The sequence below is a fragment of the Rana temporaria genome, chromosome 8 (genome assembly GCF_905171775.1).
Source record: "Rana temporaria chromosome 8, aRanTem1.1, whole genome shotgun sequence".
Lineage (NCBI taxonomy): Eukaryota > Metazoa > Chordata > Amphibia > Anura > Ranidae > Rana > Rana temporaria.
In genome coordinates, this window is record NC_053496.1 from 190363367 (window position 1) to 190383079 (window position 19713).

The 19713-nt window shown below is 52.2% G+C and overlaps 1 protein-coding gene across 1 annotated transcript in view; it reads right to left on the bottom strand.

Annotated features, from left to right (window-relative positions):
- The window catches only part of LOC120909785, a 57650-nt gene that overhangs the window by 4794 nt on the left and 33143 nt on the right, over positions 1-19713 (bottom strand). Inside the window, exons 5-7 of the mRNA XM_040321518.1 lie at positions 18124-18246; positions 17345-17422; positions 155-200 (exon numbers count right to left, since the gene is read on the bottom strand). Of these exons, the coding sequence (XP_040177452.1) occupies positions 155-200; positions 17345-17422; positions 18124-18246 (247 nt within the window). The remainder of the gene's footprint in view (positions 1-154; positions 201-17344; positions 17423-18123; positions 18247-19713) is intronic.

Sequence of the window (19713 nt, forward strand, 5' to 3'; positions counted from 1 at the left end):
AGGCAAGGAAAGGGGAAGACGAGAGGGGTTATGAAGGAGGAAAAAAGACAGTGAACGGGAGGAAGAGAAGAAGGGATTGGAGGAGAAAACAGAGGAAGGAAAAAATATAAGAAAGGAAACGAGGTCTATTGATGGATTTGATTTTTATATTTACCAAAGACTCCGTCTGATCCTTCATATCACAGGTGGATTCTCCGTCTCTGTGACAGAAGAGGAAGAAAACACAGCATATAAAACCTCTGAGATGGGTGGAGCTACAAAAACTACTGCAGGAAACCTCCCCATTGTGGGAGGAGCTACAAAAACTACTGCAGGAAACCTCCCCATTGTGGGAGGAGCTACAAAAACTACTGCAGGAAACCTCCCCATTGTGGGAGGGGCAGAGACACAAACTACTGCAGGAAATCTCCCCATTGTGGGAGGGGCAGAGACACAAACTACTGCAGGAAACCTCCCCATTGTGGGAGGGGCAGAGACACAAACTACTGCAGGAAATCTCCCCATTGTGGGAGGGGCAGAGACACAAACTACTGCAGGAAATCTCCCCATTGTGGGAGGGGCAGAGACACAAACTACTGCAGGAAATCTCATCATTGTGGGAGGGGCAGAGACACAAACTACTGCAGGAAATCTCATCATTGTGGGAGGGGCAGAGACACAAACTACTGCAGGGAAACCTCCCCATTGTGGGAGGGGCAGAGACACAAACTACTGCAGGGAAACCTCCCCATTGTGGGAGGGGCAGAGACACAAACTACTGCAGGAAATCTCCCCATTGTGGGAGGGGCAGAGACACAAACTACTGCAGGAAATCTCACCATTGTGGGAGGGGCAGAGACACAAACTACTGCAGGAAATTTCCCCATTGTGGGAGGGGCAGAGACACAAACTACTGCAGGAAATTTCCCCATAGTGGGAGGGGCAGAGACACAAACTACTGCAGGAAATCTCCCCATTGTGGGAGGGGCAGAGACACAAACTACTGCAGGGAATCTCCCCATTGTGGGAGGGGCAGAGACACAAACTACTGCAGGGAAATCTCACCATTGTGGGAGGGGCAGAGACACAAACTACTGCAGGAAATCTCCCCATTGTGGGAGGGGCAGAGACACAAACTACTGCAGGAAATTTCCCCATTGTGGGAGGGGCAGAGACACAAACTACTGCAGGGAACCTCCCCATTGTGGGAGGGGCAGAGACACAAACTACTGCAGGAAATCTCCCCATTGTGGGAGGGGCAGAGACACAAACTACTGCAGGAAATCTCCCCATTGTGGGAGGGGCAGAGACACAAACTACTGCAGGGAAATCTCACCATTGTGGGAGGGGCAGAGACACAAACTACTGCAGGAAATCTCCCCATTGTGGGAGGGGCAGAGACACAAACTACTGCAGGAAATTTCCCCATAGTGGGAGGGGCAGAGACACAAACTACTGCAGGAAATCTCCCCATTGTGGGAGGGGCAGAGACACAAACTACTGCAGGAAATCTCATCATTGTGGGAGGGGCAGAGACACAAACTACTGCAGGAAATCTCCGCATTGTGGGAGGGGCAGAGACACAAACTACTGCAGGAAATCTCCCCATTGTGGGAGGGGCAGAGACACAAACTACTGCAGGGAAATCTCTCCATTGTGGGAGGGGCAGAGACACAAACTACTGCAGGAAATCTCCCCATTGTGGGAGGGGCAGAGACACAAACTACTGCAGGAAATCTCCCCATTGTGGGAGGGGCAGAGACACAAACTACTGCAGGGAAATTTCCCCATTGTGGGAGGGGCAGAGACACAAACTACTGCAGGAAATCTCCCCATTGTGGGAGGGGCAGAGACACAAACTACTGCAGGAAATCTCACCATTGTGGGAGGGGCAGAGACACAAACTACTGCAGGAAATCTCACCATTGTGGGAGGGGCAGAGACACAAACTACTGCAGGAAATCTCACCATTGTGGGAGGGGCAGAGACACAAACTACTGCAGGAAATCTCACCATTGTGGGAGGGGCAGAGACACAAACTACTGCAGGAAATCTCACCATTGTGGGAGGGGCAGAGACACAAACTACTGCAGGAAATCTCCTCATTGTGGGAGGGGCAGAGACACAAACTACTGCAGGAAATCTCACCATTGTGGGAGGGGCAGAGACACAAACTACTGCGGGAAATCTCTCCATTGTGGGAGGGGCAGAGACACAAACTACTGCAGGAAATCTCCCCATTGTGGGAGGGGCAGAGACACAAACTACTGCAGGAAATCTCATCATTGTGGGAGGGGCAGAGACACAAACTACTGCAGGAAATCTCCCCATTGTGGGAGGGGCAGAGACACAAACTACTGCAGGAAATCTCCCCATTGTGGGAGGGGCAGAGACACAAACTACTGCAGGAAATCTCCCCATTGTGGGAGGGGCAGAGACACAAACTACTGCAGGAAATCTCCCCATTGTGGGAGGGGCAGAGACACAAACTACTGCAGGAAATCTCCCCATTGTGGGAGGGGCAGAGACAAAAACTACTGCAGGAAACCTCCCCATTGTGGGAGGGGCAGAGACACAAACTACTGCAGGAAATCTCCCCATTGTGGGAGGGGCAGAGACACAAACTACTGCAGGAAATCTCACCATTGTGGGAGGGGCAGAGACACAAACTACTGCAGGGAAATTTCCCCATTGTGGGAGGGGCAGAGACACAAACTACTGCAGGAAATCTCCCCATTGTGGGAGGGGCAGAGACACAAACTACTGCAGGAAACCTCCCCATTGTGGGAGGGGCAGAGACACAAACTACTGCAGGAAATCTCCCCATTGTGGGAGGGGCAGAGACACAAACTACTGCAGGAAATCTCATCATTGTGGGAGGGGCAGAGACACAAACTACTGCAGGAAATCTCCCCATTGTGGGAGGGGCAGAGACACAAACTACTGCAGGAAATCTCCTCATTGTGGGAGGGGCAGAGACACAAACTACTGCAGGAAATCTCCCCATTGTGGGAGGGGCAGAGACACAAACTACTGCAGGAAATCTCCCCATTGTGGGAGGGGCAGAGACACAAACTACTGCAGGAAATCTCTCCATTGTGGGAGGGGCAGAGACACAAACTACTGCAGGGAACCTCCCCATTGTGGGAGGGGCAGAGACACAAACTACTGCAGGAAACCTCCCCATTGTGGGAGGGGCAGAGACACAAACTACTGCGGGAAATCTCCCCATTGTGGGAGGGGCAGAGACACAAACTACTGCAGGAAATCTCATCATTGTGGGAGGGGCAGAGACACAAACTACTGCAGGAAATCTCCCCATTGTGGGAGGGGCAGAGACACAAACTACTGCAGGAAATCTCCCCATTGTGGGAGGGGCAGAGACACAAACTACTGCAGGAAATCTCCCCATTGTGGGAGGGGCAGAGACACAAACTACTGCAGGGAAATCTCCCCATTGTGGGAGGGGCAGAGACACAAACTACTGCAGGGAAATTTCCCCATTGTGGGAGGGGCAGAGACACAAACTACTGCAGGAAATCTCATCATTGTGGGAGGGGCAGAGACACAAACTACTGCAGGAAATCTCCCCATTGTGGGAGGGGCAGAGACACAAACTACTGCGGGAAATCTCCCCATTGTGGGAGGGGCAGAGACACAAACTACTGCGGGAAATCTCATCATTGTGGGAGGGGCAGAGACACAAACTACTGCAGGAAATCTCACCATTGTGGGAGGGGCAGAGACACAAACTACTGCAGGAAATCTCCCCATTGTGGGAGGGGCAGAGACACAAACTACTGCAGGAAATCTCACCATTGTGGGAGGGGCAGAGACACAAACTACTGCAGGAAATCTCCCCATTGTGGGAGGGGCAGAGACACAAACTACTGCAGGAAATCTCACCATTGTGGGAGGGGCAGAGACACAAACTACTGCAGGAAATCTCCCCATTGTGGGAGGGGCAGAGACACAAACTACTGCAGGAAATCTCACCATTGTGGGAGGGGCAGAGACACAAACTACTGCAGGAAATCTCCCCATTGTGGGAGGGGCAGAGACACAAACTACTGCAGGAAATCTCACCATTGTGGGAGGGGCAGAGACACAAACTACTGCGGGAAATCTCATCATTGTGGGAGGGGCAGAGACACAAACTACTGCAGGAAATCTCACCATTGTGGGAGGGGCAGAGACACAAACTACTGCAGGAAATCTCCCCATTGTGGGAGGGGCAGAGACACAAACTACTGCAGGAAATCTCACCATTGTGGGAGGGGCAGAGACACAAACTACTGCAGGAAATCTCCCCATTGTGGGAGGGGCAGAGACACAAACTACTGCGGGAAATCTCTCCATTGTGGGAGGGGCAGAGACACAAACTACTGCAGGAAATCTCCCCATTGTGGGAGGGGCAGAGACACAAACTACTGCAGGAAATCTCCCCATTGTGGGAGGGGCAGAGACACAAACTACTGCAGGAAATCTCCCCATTGTGGGAGGGGCAGAGACACAAACTACTGCAGGGAAATCTCCCCATTGTGGGAGGGGCAGAGACACAAACTACTGCAGGAAATCTCCCCATTGTGGGAGGGGCAGAGACACAAACTACTGCAGGGAAATCCCACCCTAGTGGGAGGGGCAAAGACACAAACTACTGCAGGGAAATTTCCCCATTGTGGGAGGGGCAGAGACACAAACTACTGCAGGGAAATCTCCCCATTGTGGGAGGGGCAGAGACACAAACTACTGCAGGGAAATTTCCCCATTGTGGGAGGGGCAGAGACACAAACTACTGCAGGAAATCTCATCATTGTGGGAGGGGCAGAGACACAAACTACTGCAGGAAATCTCCCCATTGTGGGAGGGGCAGAGACACAAACTACTGCGGGAAATCTCCCCATTGTGGGAGGGGCAGAGACACAAACTACTGCGGGAAATCTCATCATTGTGGGAGGGGCAGAGACACAAACTACTGCAGGAAATCTCACCATTGTGGGAGGGGCAGAGACACAAACTACTGCAGGAAATCTCCCCATTGTGGGAGGGGCAGAGACACAAACTACTGCAGGAAATCTCACCATTGTGGGAGGGGCAGAGACACAAACTACTGCAGGAAATCTCCCCATTGTGGGAGGGGCAGAGACACAAACTACTGCAGGAAATCTCATCATTGTGGGAGGGGCAGAGACACAAACTACTGCAGGAAATCTCACCATTGTGGGAGGGGCAGAGACACAAACTACTGCAGGAAATCTCCCCATTGTGGGAGGGGCAGAGACACAAACTACTGCAGGAAACCTCCCCATTGTGGGAGGGGCAGAGACACAAACTACTGCAGGAAACCTCCCCATTGTGGGAGGGGTAGAGACACAAACTACTGCAGGAAACCTCCCCATTGTGGGAGGGGCAGAGACACAAACTACTGCAGGAAATCTCACCATTGTGGGAGGGGCAGAGACACAAACTACTGCAGGAAATCTCATCATTGTGGGAGGGGCAGAGACACAAACTACTGCAGGAAATCTCCCCATTGTGGGAGGGGCAGAGACACAAACTACTGCAGGAAATCTCCCCATTGTGGGAGGGGCAGAGACACAAACTACTGCGGGAAATCTCATCATTGTGGGAGGGGCAGAGACACAAACTACTGCAGGAAATCTCACCATTGTGGGAGGGGCAGAGACACAAACTACTGCAGGAAATCTCCCCATTGTGGGAGGGGCAGAGACACAAACTACTGCAGGAAATCTCACCATTGTGGGAGGGGCAGAGACACAAACTACTGCAGGAAATCTCCCCATTGTGGGAGGGGCAGAGACACAAACTACTGCAGGAAATCTCACCATTGTGGGAGGGGCAGAGACACAAACTACTGCAGGAAATCTCCTCATTGTGGGAGGGGCAGAGACACAAACTACTGCAGGAAATCTCCCCATTGTGGGAGGGGCAGAGACACAAACTACTGCAGGAAATCTCCCCATTGTGGGAGGGGCAGAGACACAAACTACTGCAGGAAATCTCTCCATTGTGGGAGGGGCAGAGACACAAACTACTGCAGGGAACCTCCCCATTGTGGGAGGGGCAGAGACACAAACTACTGCAGGAAACCTCCCCATTGTGGGAGGGGCAGAGACACAAACTACTGCGGGAAATCTCCCCATTGTGGGAGGGGCAGAGACACAAACTACTGCAGGAAATCTCATCATTGTGGGAGGGGCAGAGACACAAACTACTGCAGGAAATCTCCCCATTGTGGGAGGGGCAGAGACACAAACTACTGCAGGAAATCTCCCCATTGTGGGAGGGGCAGAGACACAAACTACTGCAGGAAATCTCCCCATTGTGGGAGGGGCAGAGACACAAACTACTGCAGGGAAATCTCCCCATTGTGGGAGGGGCAGAGACACAAACTACTGCAGGGAAATTTCCCCATTGTGGGAGGGGCAGAGACACAAACTACTGCAGGAAATCTCACCATTGTGGGAGGGGCAGAGACACAAACTACTGCAGGAAATCTCCCCATTGTGGGAGGGGCAGAGACACAAACTACTGCGGGAAATCTCCCCATTGTGGGAGGGGCAGAGACACAAACTACTGCGGGAAATCTCACCATTGTGGGAGGGGCAGAGACACAAACTACTGCAGGAAATCTCACCATTGTGGGAGGGGCAGAGACACAAACTACTGCAGGAAATCTCCCCATTGTGGGAGGGGCAGAGACACAAACTACTGCAGGAAATCTCACCATTGTGGGAGGGGCAGAGACACAAACTACTGCAGGAAATCTCCCCATTGTGGGAGGGGCAGAGACACAAACTACTGCAGGAAATCTCACCATTGTGGGAGGGGCAGAGACACAAACTACTGCAGGAAATCTCCCCATTGTGGGAGGGGCAGAGACACAAACTACTGCAGGAAATCTCACCATTGTGGGAGGGGCAGAGACACAAACTACTGCAGGAAATCTCCCCATTGTGGGAGGGGCAGAGACACAAACTACTGCAGGAAATCTCACCATTGTGGGAGGGGCAGAGACACAAACTACTGCAGGAAATCTCCCCATTGTGGGAGGGGCAGAGACACAAACTACTGCGGGAAATCTCATCATTGTGGGAGGGGCAGAGACACAAACTACTGCAGGAAATCTCACCATTGTGGGAGGGGCAGAGACACAAACTACTGCAGGAAATCTCCCCATTGTGGGAGGGGCAGAGACACAAACTACTGCAGGAAATCTCCCCATTGTGGGAGGGGCAGAGACACAAACTACTGCAGGAAATCTCCCCATTGTGGGAGGGGCAGAGACACAAACTACTGCGGGAAATCTCTCCATTGTGGGAGGGGCAGAGACACAAACTACTGCAGGAAATCTCCCCATTGTGGGAGGGGCAGAGACACAAACTACTGCAGGAAATCTCCCCATTGTGGGAGGGGCAGAGACACAAACTACTGCAGGAAATCTCCCCATTGTGGGAGGGGCAGAGACACAAACTACTGCAGGGAAATCTCTCCATTGTGGGAGGGGCAGAGACACAAACTACTGCAGGAAATCTCCCCATTGTGGGAGGGGCAGAGACACAAACTACTGCAGGGAAATCCCACCCTAGTGGGAGGGGCAAAGACACAAACTACTGCAGGGAAATTTCCCCATTGTGGGAGGGGCAGAGACACAAACTACTGCAGGGAAATCTCCCCATTGTGGGAGGGGCAGAGACACAAACTACTGCAGGGAAATTTCCCCATTGTGGGAGGGGCAGAGACACAAACTACTGCAGGAAATCTCATCATTGTGGGAGGGGCAGAGACACAAACTACTGCGGGAAATCTCCCCATTGTGGGAGGGGCAGAGACACAAACTACTGCGGGAAATCTCCCCATTGTGGGAGGGGCAGAGACACAAACTACTGCGGGAAATCTCATCATTGTGGGAGGGGCAGAGACACAAACTACTGCAGGAAATCTCACCATTGTGGGAGGGGCAGAGACACAAACTACTGCAGGAAATCTCCCCATTGTGGGAGGGGCAGAGACACAAACTACTGCAGGAAATCTCACCATTGTGGGAGGGGCAGAGACACAAACTACTGCAGGAAATCTCCCCATTGTGGGAGGGGCAGAGACACAAACTACTGCAGGAAATCTCATCATTGTGGGAGGGGCAGAGACACAAACTACTGCAGGAAATCTCACCATTGTGGGAGGGGCAGAGACACAAACTACTGCAGGAAATCTCCCCATTGTGGGAGGGGCAGAGACACAAACTACTGCAGGAAACCTCCCCATTGTGGGAGGGGCAGAGACACAAACTACTGCAGGAAACCTCCCCATTGTGGGAGGGGCAGAGACACAAACTACTGCAGGAAACCTCCCCATTGTGGGAGGGGCAGAGACACAAACTACTGCAGGAAATCTCACCATTGTGGGAGGGGCAGAGACACAAACTACTGCAGGAAATCTCATCATTGTGGGAGGGGCAGAGACACAAACTACTGCAGGAAATCTCCCCATTGTGGGAGGGGCAGAGACACAAACTACTGCAGGAAATCTCCCCATTGTGGGAGGGGCAGAGACACAAACTACTGCGGGAAATCTCATCATTGTGGGAGGGGCAGAGACACAAACTACTGCAGGAAATCTCACCATTGTGGGAGGGGCAGAGACACAAACTACTGCAGGAAATCTCCCCATTGTGGGAGGGGCAGAGACACAAACTACTGCAGGAAATCTCACCATTGTGGGAGGGGCAGAGACACAAACTACTGCAGGAAATCTCCCCATTGTGGGAGGGGCAGAGACACAAACTACTGCAGGAAATCTCACCATTGTGGGAGGGGCAGAGACACAAACTACTGCAGGAAATCTCCCCATTGTGGGAGGGGCAGAGACACAAACTACTGCAGGAAATCTCCCCATTGTGGGAGGGGCAGAGACACAAACTACTGCAGGAAATCTCCCCATTGTGGGAGGGGCAGAGACACAAACTACTGCAGGAAATCTCCCCATAGTGGGAGGGGCAGAGACACAAACTACTGCAGGAAATCTCCCCATTGTGGGAGGGGCAGAGACACAAACTACTGCAGGAAACCTCCCCATTGTGGGAGGGGCAGAGACACAAACTACTGCAGGAAACCTCCCCATTGTGGGAGGGGCAGAGACACAAACTACTGCAGGAAATCTCCCCATTGTGGGAGGGGCAGAGACACAAACTACTGCAGGAAATCTCACCATTGTGGGAGGGGCAGAGACACAAACTACTGCAGGAAATCTCACCATTGTGGGAGGGGCAGAGACACAAACTACTGCAGGAAATCTCCCCATTGTGGGAGGGGCAGAGACACAAACTACTGCAGGAAATCTCACCATTGTGGGAGGGGCAGAGACACAAACTACTGCAGGAAATCTCACCATTGTGGGAGGGGCAGAGACACAAACTACTGCAGGAAATCTCACCATTGTGGGAGGGGCAGAGACACAAACTACTGCAGGAAATCTCTCCATTGTGGGAGGGGCAGAGACACAAACTACTGCAGGGAAATTTCCCCATTGTGGGAGGGGCAGAGATACAAACTACTGCAGGAAATCTCCCCATTGTGGGAGGGGCAGAGACACAAACTACTGCAGGAAATCTCCCCATTGTGGGAGGGGCAGAGACACAAACTACTGCAGGAAATCTCACCATTGTGGGAGGGGCAGAGACACAAACTACTGCGGGAAATCTCATCATTGTGGGAGGGGCAGAGACACAAACTACTGCAGGAAATCTCCTCATTGTGGGAGGGGCAGAGACACAAACTACTGCAGGAAATCTCCCCATTGTGGGAGGGGCAGAGACACAAACTACTGCGGGAAATCTCCCCATTGTGGGAGGGGCAGAGACACAAACTACTGCAGGAAATCTCACCATTGTGGGAGGGGCAGAGACACAAACTACTGCAGGAAATCTCCCCATTGTGGGAGGGGCAGAGACACAAACTACTGCAGGAAATCTCACCATTGTGGGAGGGGCAGAGACACAAACTACTGCAGGAAATCTCCCCATTGTGGGAGGGGCAGAGACACAAACTACTGCGGGAAATCTCTCCATTGTGGGAGGGGCAGAGACACAAACTACTGCAGGAAATCTCCCCATTGTGGGAGGGGCAGAGACACAAACTACTGCAGGAAATCTCCCCATTGTGGGAGGGGCAGAGACACAAACTACTGCAGGAAATCTCCCCATTGTGGGAGGGGCAGAGACACAAACTACTGCAGGGAAATCTCTCCATTGTGGGAGGGGCAGAGACACAAACTACTGCAGGAAATCTCCCCATTGTGGGAGGGGCAGAGACACAAACTACTGCAGGGAAATCCCACCCTAGTGGGAGGGGCAAAGACACAAACTACTGCAGGGAAATTTCCCCATTGTGGGAGGGGCAGAGACACAAACTACTGCAGGGAAATCTCCCCATTGTGGGAGGGGCAGAGACACAAACTACTGCAGGGAAATTTCCCCATTGTGGGAGGGGCAGAGACACAAACTACTGCAGGAAATCTCATCATTGTGGGAGGGGCAGAGACACAAACTACTGCAGGAAATCTCCCCATTGTGGGAGGGGCAGAGACACAAACTACTGCGGGAAATCTCCCCATTGTGGGAGGGGCAGAGACACAAACTACTGCGGGAAATCTCATCATTGTGGGAGGGGCAGAGACACAAACTACTGCAGGAAATCTCCCCATTGTGGGAGGGGCAGAGACACAAACTACTGCAGGAAATCTCACCATTGTGGGAGGGGCAGAGACACAAACTACTGCAGGAAATCTCACCATTGTGGGAGGGGCAGAGACACAAACTACTGCAGGAAATCTCCCCATTGTGGGAGGGGCAGAGACACAAACTACTGCAGGAAATCTCCCCATTGTGGGAGGGGCAGAGACACAAACTACTGCAGGAAATCTCCCCATTGTGGGAGGGGCAGAGACACAAACTACTGCAGGAAATCTCCCCATTGTGGGAGGGGCAGAGACACAAACTACTGCAGGAAATCTCCCCATTGTGGGAGGGGCAGAGACACAAACTACTGCAGGAAATCTCCTCATTGTGGGAGGGGCAGAGACACAAACTACTGCAGGGAAATTTCCCCATTGTGGGAGGGGCAGAGACACAAACTACTGCAGGGAAATTTCATCATTGTGGGAGGAGCAGAGACACAAACTACTGCAGGAAAATCTCACCATTGTGGGAGGGGCAGAGACACAAACTACTGCAGGAAATCTCCCCATTGTGGGAGGGGCAGAGACACAAACTACTGCAGGAAATCTCCCCATTGTGGGAGGGGCAGAGACACAAACTACTGCAGGAAATCTCACCATTGTGGGAGGGGCAGAGACACAAACTACTGCAGGAAATCTCTCCATTGTGGGAGGGGCAGAGACACAAACTACTGCAGGGAAATTTCCCCATTGTGGGAGGGGCAGAGACACAAACTACTGCAGGAAATCTCCCCATTGTGGGAGGGGCAGAGACACAAACTACTGCAGGAAATCTCCCCATTGTGGGAGGGGCAGAGACACAAACTACTGCAGGGAAATTTCCCCATTGTGGGAGGGGCAGAGACACAAACTACTGCAGGAAATCTCACCATTGTGGAAGGGGCAGAGACACAAACTACTGCGGGAAATCTCTCCATTGTGGGAGGGGCAGAGACACAAACTACTGCAGGAAATCTCCCCATTGTGGGAGGGGCAGAGACACAAACTACTGCAGGAAATCTCCCCATTGTGGGAGGGGCAGAGACACAAACTACTGCAGGAAATCTCCCCATTGTGGGAGGGGCAGAGACACAAACTACTGCAGGGAAATCTCTCCATTGTGGGAGGGGCAGAGACACAAACTACTGCAGGAAATCTCCCCATTGTGGGAGGGGCAGAGACACAAACTACTGCAGGGAAATCCCACCCTAGTGGGAGGGGCAAAGACACAAACTACTGCAGGGAAATTTCCCCATTGTGGGAGGGGCAGAGACACAAACTACTGCAGGAAATCTCCCCATTGTGGGAGGGGCAGAGACACAAACTACTGCAGGGAAATTTCCCCATTGTGGGAGGGGCAGAGACACAAACTACTGCAGGAAATCTCCCCATTGTGGGAGGGGCAGAGACACAAACTACTGCAGGAAATCTCCCCATTGTGGGAGGGGCAGAGACACAAACTACTGCAGGAAATCTCCCCATTGTGGGAGGGGCAGAGACACAAACTACTGCAGGGAAATCTCCCCATTGTGGGAGGGGCAGAGACACAAACTACTGCAGGGAAATTTCCCCATTGTGGGAGGGGCAGAGACACAAACTACTGCAGGAAATCTCATCATTGTGGGAGGGGCAGAGACACAAACTACTGCAGGAAATCTCCCCATTGTGGGAGGGGCAGAGACACAAACTACTGCGGGAAATCTCCCCATTGTGGGAGGGGCAGAGACACAAACTACTGCAGGAAATCTCCCCATTGTGGGAGGGGCAGAGACACAAACTACTGCGGGAAATCTCATCATTGTGGGAGGGGCAGAGACACAAACTACTGCAGGAAATCTCACCATTGTGGGAGGGGCAGAGACACAAACTACTGCAGGAAATCTCCCCATTGTGGGAGGGGCAGAGACACAAACTACTGCAGGAAATCTCACCATTGTGGGAGGGGCAGAGACACAAACTACTGCAGGAAATCTCATCATTGTGGGAGGGGCAGAGACACAAACTACTGCAGGAAATCTCCCCATTGTGGGAGGGGCAGAGACACAAACTACTGCAGGAAATCTCACCATTGTGGGAGGGGCAGAGACACAAACTACTGCGGGAAATCTCTCCATTGTGGGAGGGGCAGAGACACAAACTACTGCAGGAAATCTCCCCATTGTGGGAGGGGCAGAGACACAAACTACTGCAGGAAATCTCCCCATTGTGGGAGGGGCAGAGACACAAACTACTGCAGGAAATCTCCCCATTGTGGGAGGGGCAGAGACACAAACTACTGCAGGGAAATCTCTCCATTGTGGGAGGGGCAGAGACACAAACTACTGCAGGAAATCTCCCCATTGTGGGAGGGGCAGAGACACAAACTACTGCAGGGAAATCCCACCCTAGTGGGAGGGGCAGAGACACAAACTACTGCAGGAAATCTCACCATTGTGGGAGGGGCAGAGACACAAACTACTGCAGGAAATCTCCCCATTGTGGGAGGGGCAGAGACACAAACTACTGCAGGAAATCTCCCCATTGTGGGAGGGGCAGAGACACAAACTACTGCAGGAAATCTCCCCATTGTGGGAGGGGCAGAGACACAAACTACTGCAGGAAATCTCCCCATAGTGGGAGGGGCAGAGACACAAACTACTGCAGGAAATCTCCCCATTGTGGGAGGGGCAGAGACACAAACTACTGCAGGAAACCTCCCCATTGTGGGAGGGGCAGAGACACAAACTACTGCAGGAAACCTCCCCATTGTGGGAGGGGCAGAGACACAAACTACTGCAGGAAATCTCCCCATTGTGGGAGGGGCAGAGACACAAACTACTGCAGGAAATCTCACCATTGTGGGAGGGGCAGAGACACAAACTACTGCAGGAAATCTCACCATTGTGGGAGGGGCAGAGACACAAACTACTGCAGGAAATCTCCCCATTGTGGGAGGGGCAGAGACACAAACTACTGCAGGAAATCTCACCATTGTGGGAGGGGCAGAGACACAAACTACTGCAGGAAATCTCACCATTGTGGGAGGGGCAGAGACACAAACTACTGCAGGAAATCTCCTCATTGTGGGAGGGGCAGAGACACAAACTACTGCAGGAAATCTCACCATTGTGGGAGGGGCAGAGACACAAACTACTGCAGGGAAATTTCCCCATTGTGGGAGGGGCAGAGATACAAACTACTGCAGGAAATCTCCCCATTGTGGGAGGGGCAGAGACACAAACTACTGCAGGAAATCTCCCCATTGTGGGAGGGGCAGAGACACAAACTACTGCAGGAAATCTCACCATTGTGGGAGGGGCAGAGACACAAACTACTGCGGGAAATCTCATCATTGTGGGAGGGGCAGAGACACAAACTACTGCAGGAAATCTCACCATTGTGGGAGGGGCAGAGACACAAACTACTGCAGGAAATCTCCCCATTGTGGGAGGGGCAGAGACACAAACTACTGCAGGAAATCTCACCATTGTGGGAGGGGCAGAGACACAAACTACTGCAGGAAATCTCCCCATTGTGGGAGGGGCAGAGACACAAACTACTGCGGGAAATCTCTCCATTGTGGGAGGGGCAGAGACACAAACTACTGCAGGAAATCTCCCCATTGTGGGAGGGGCAGAGACACAAACTACTGCAGGAAATCTCCCCATTGTGGGAGGGGCAGAGACACAAACTACTGCAGGAAATCTCCCCATTGTGGGAGGGGGAGAGACACAAACTACTGCAGGGAAATCTCTCCATTGTGGGAGGGGCAGAGACACAAACTACTGCAGGAAATCTCCCCATTGTGGGAGGGGCAGAGACACAAACTACTGCAGGGAAATCCCACCCTAGTGGGAGGGGCAAAGACACAAACTACTGCAGGGAAATTTCCCCATTGTGGGAGGGGCAGAGACACAAACTACTGCAGGGAAATCTCCCCATTGTGGGAGGGGCAGAGACACAAACTACTGCAGGGAAATTTCCCCATTGTGGGAGGGGCAGAGACACAAACTACTGCAGGAAATCTCATCATTGTGGGAGGGGCAGAGACACAAACTACTGCAGGAAATCTCCCCATTGTGGGAGGGGCAGAGACACAAACTACTGCGGGAAATCTCCCCATTGTGGGAGGGGCAGAGACACAAACTACTGCGGGAAATCTCATCATTGTGGGAGGGGCAGAGACACAAACTACTGCAGGAAATCTCACCATTGTGGGAGGGGCAGAGACACAAACTACTGCAGGAAATCTCCCCATTGTGGGAGGGGCAGAGACACAAACTACTGCAGGAAATCTCACCATTGTGGGAGGGGCAGAGACACAAACTACTGCAGGAAATCTCCCCATTGTGGGAGGGGCAGAGACACAAACTACTGCAGGAAATCTCACCATTGTGGGAGGGGCAGAGACACAAACTACTGCAGGAAATCTCCCCATTGTGGGAGGGGCAGAGACACAAACTACTGCAGGAAATCTCCCCATTGTGGGAGGGGCAGAGACACAAACTACTGCAGGAAATCTCCCCATTGTGGGAGGGGCAGAGACACAAACTACTGCAGGAAATCTCCCCATAGTGGGAGGGGCAGAGACACAAACTACTGCAGGAAATCTCCCCATTGTGGGAGGGGCAGAGACACAAACTACTGCAGGAAACCTCCCCATTGTGGGAGGGGCAGAGACACAAACTACTGCAGGAAACCTCCCCATTGTGGGAGGGGCAGAGACACAAACTACTGCAGGAAACCTCCCCATTGTGGGAGGGGCAGAGACACAAACTACTGCAGGAAATCTCACCATTGTGGGAGGGGCAGAGACACAAACTACTGCAGGAAATCTCACCATTGTGGGAGGGGCAGAGACACAAACTACTGCAGGAAATCTCCCCATTGTGGGAGGGGCAGAGACACAAACTACTGCAGGAAATCTCCCCATTGTGGGAGGGGCAGAGACACAAACTACTGCAGGAAATCTCACCATTGTGGGAGGGGCAGAGACACAAACTACTGCAGGAAATCTCCCCATTGTGGGAGGGGCAGAGACACAAACTACTGCAGGAAATCTCCCCATTGTGGGAGGGGCAGAGACACAAACTACTGCAGGAAATCTCCCCATTGTGGGAGGGGCAGAGACACAAACTACTGCAGGAAATCTCCCCATTGTGGGAGGGGCAGAGACACAAACTACTGCAGGAAATCTCCCCATTGTGGGAGGGGCAGAGACACAAACTACTGCAGGAAATCTCCCCATTGTGGGAGGGGCAGAGACACAAACTACTGCAGGAAATCTCACCATTGTGGGAGGGGCAGAGACACAAACTACTGCAGGAAATCTCCTCATTGTGGGAGGGGCAGAGACACAAACTACTGCAGGGAAATTTCCCCATTGTGGGAGGGGCAGAGACACAAACTACTGCAGGGAAATTTCATCATTGTGGGAGGAGCAGAGACACAAACTACTGCAGGAAATCTCCCCATTGTGGGAGGGGCAGAGACACAAACTACTGCAGGAAATCTCCCCATTGTGGGAGGGGCAGAGACACAAACTACTGCAGGAAATCTCACCATTGTGGGAGGGGCAGAGACACAAACTACTGCAGGAAATCTCTCCATTGTGGGAGGGGCAGAGACACAAACTACTGCAGGGAAATTTCCCCATTGTGGGAGGGGCAGAGACACAAACTACTGCAGGAAATCTCCCCATTGTGGGAGGGGCAGAGACACAAACTACTGCAGGAAATCTCCCCATTGTGGGAGGGGCAGAGACACAAACTACTGCAGGGAAATTTCCCCATTGTGGGAGGGGCAGAGACACAAACTACTGCAGGAAATCTCACCATTGTGGGAGGGGCAGAGACACAAACTACTGCGGGAAATCTCTCCATTGTGGGAGGGGCAGAGACACAAACTACTGCAGGAAATCTCCCCATTGTGGGAGGGGCAGAGACACAAACTACTGCAGGAAATCTCCCCATTGTGGGAGGGGCAGAGACACAAACTACTGCAGGAAATCTCCCCATTGTGGGAGGGGCAGAGACACAAACTACTGCAGGGAAATCTCTCCATTGTGGGAGGGGCAGAGACACAAACTACTGCAGGAAATCTCCCCATTGTGGGAGGGGCAGAGACACAAACTACTGCAGGGAAATCCCACCCTAGTGGGAGGGGCAAAGACACAAACTACTGCAGGGAAATTTCCCCATTGTGGGAGGGGCAGAGACACAAACTACTGCAGGAAATCTCCCCATTGTGGGAGGGGCAGAGACACAAACTACTGCAGGGAAATTTCCCCATTGTGGGAGGGGCAGAGACACAAACTACTGCAGGAAATCCCACCCTAGTGGGAGGGGCAAAGACACAAACTACTGCAGGAAATCCCACCCTAGTGGGAGGGGCAAAGCAGCATGTTATTACACTGGAAGTACTTTAAAGGGTAACTCCACTTTCATGGGAAAAAAGCATTGGAGTTACAATATGGTGACCTGGAGGTGCTCTGCATGCTATTGGTATATGGACCACCCACAGAAAAAGTGAAGTTACACCTTTAAGAATCAGAAATGGTCCCAGCAGAATGTGAACACGACCCGTTCCAGGTGAAGCCCCTCCCCCTGTACAATCCATTCTTCAGTATACACAGAGCGATCGAAGTACGTACAATCTGACGGCTATGTTGAAGGTCATGAAGCTGAAGGGCATTATTTCCCGTCTTCTTCTCTTTATGGCGATGACGTACCTGGCGGGAAAAATAAAACCTTCTTAGTACATCTACATTGTCTTTGTGGAGAGCGCCATCCGGAGGAAGATTCCCGCCATTGTGTCCAGGATGTCACCCGGAAATCACAGAGAAATGGACTCATTGCAGAGGATTTTTACCCTCTAATGCCGCGTACACACGGTCCTTTTTTCTAGCAAAGCGCGGTTACGTACAACACGTACGACGGCACTCTGTTCCATTCAAGCTCCCGTCCCATAACGTTGTTTTAGCGCACACACAATCATTTTTTATGACAAAAAATGACATTTTGAAAAACGACATAAAAAATTGAAGCATGTTCGAATTTTTTTTTGGACGTTTTTTTGAAGACAAAAAACTATGTGAAGCTCACACACCATCATTTTAAATGACGTTTTATATCATCACAAAAAACGACCGTGTGTACGCGGCATAAGGCTACCTTGGGCCTTTTATTACATAGTTCAGCCTATGGGGGAAGGGTGGTATTTCCAAATGTTTTTCTTGAACTGTCAGAGAATCTTCTCATCTCTTCCTAACAACAGTTCTGAACTGGGAAAGGTCAAAGGTCGATAAAAGGGCACCCCTTTATTGGCACAGCCCAACGAAACCCGTGACAGATTGAGCGAAGGGTGGGTGGTGCCTATGCGTTTCAGGTGTCCTGCCTAATTATCGGAGGTCATTAAAGTAGGAGAACTCACTTCTTTAGGGGCTCCGAGGTGTAAAGTTTACCCTCTGCCACATCTAGTTTAAAGCTGAACTCCATCTCGTCCTCGGGATTGCTTTGGTCTGCCGTCATCATGGTGCCGTCCACGTCTTGTGACCTGAGGACATAGAAGATGGGATGTCACCTTCGGAGTACGGAATACGGGGTATGGGGTACGGAATACGGGGTACGGAATACGGGGTACGGAATACGGGGTACGGAATACGGGGTATGGGGTACGGAATACGGGGTACGGAATACGGGGTATGGGGTACGGAATACGGAATACGGGGTACGGAATACGGGGTATGGGGTACGGAATACGGGGTACGGAATACGGGGTACGGAATACGGAATACGGGGTACGGAATACGGGGTATGGGGTACGGAATACGGAATACGGGGTATGGGGTACGGAATACGGGGTACGGGGTACGGAATACGGGGTATGGAATACGGGGTACGGAATACGGGGTATGGGGTACGGAATACGGGGTATGGGGTACGGGGTAAGGAATACGGGGTATGGGGTACAGGGTACGGAATACGGGGTATGGGGTACGGAAAACGGGGTATGGGGTACGGGGTAAGGAATACAGGGTATGGGGTACGGGGTATGGGGTACGGAATACGGGGTATGGGGTACGGAATACGGGGTATGGGGTACGGGGTACGGAATACGGGGTATGGGGTACGGGGTACGGAATACGGGGTATGGGGTACGGAATACGGGGTATGGGGTACGGAATACGGGGTATGTATCAACACATGACATGCATTGGCTCTTTTACACCATCGTCACCAGTCCTGACCATGGAAGACCTTCAAAGGGTTCAACCGAAATTGCTTCCTCCATGAGCGGAGCAGCCATTAGGAATGTGCCACCCATTACACCTGGAACCACCAACCTTCCCCTATGACCAGAGATCTCAGATAATAGGTGAAGTCCTCCTCCTCCTCCAACACGAGGGCAGACAGTACAGTCACCACACAATTCAGTACAGGAGGAATCAGAAGACCCTGAGAGTGGAGGGATTGGTAGAGAGGAGTGGAGGACACTGAATGGAGGTCAGTGGAGGGATTGGTAGAGAGGAGTGGAGGACACTGAATGGAGGTCAGTGGAGGGATTGGCAGAGAGAGGTGGAGGACACTGAATGGAGGTCAGTGGAGGGATTGGTAGAGAGGGGTGGAGGACACTGAATGGAGACCAGTGGAGGGATTGGTAGAGAGGGGTGGAGGACACTGAATGGAGGTCAGTGGAGGGATTGGTAGAGAGGGGTGGAGGACACTGAATGGAGGTCAGTGGAGGGATTGGTAGAGAGGGGTGGAGGACACTGAATAGAGGTCAGTGGAGGGATTGGTAGAGAGGGGTGGAGGACACTGAATAGAGGTCAGTGGAGGGATTGGTAGAGAGGGGTGGAGGACACTGAATGGAGGTCAGTGGAGGGATTGGTAGAGAGGGGTGGAGGACACTGAATGGAGACCAGTGGAGGGATTGGTAGAGAGGGGTGGAGGACAATGAATGGAGGCCAGTGGAGGGATTGGTAGAGAGGGGTGGAGGACACTGAATGGAGACCAGTGGAGG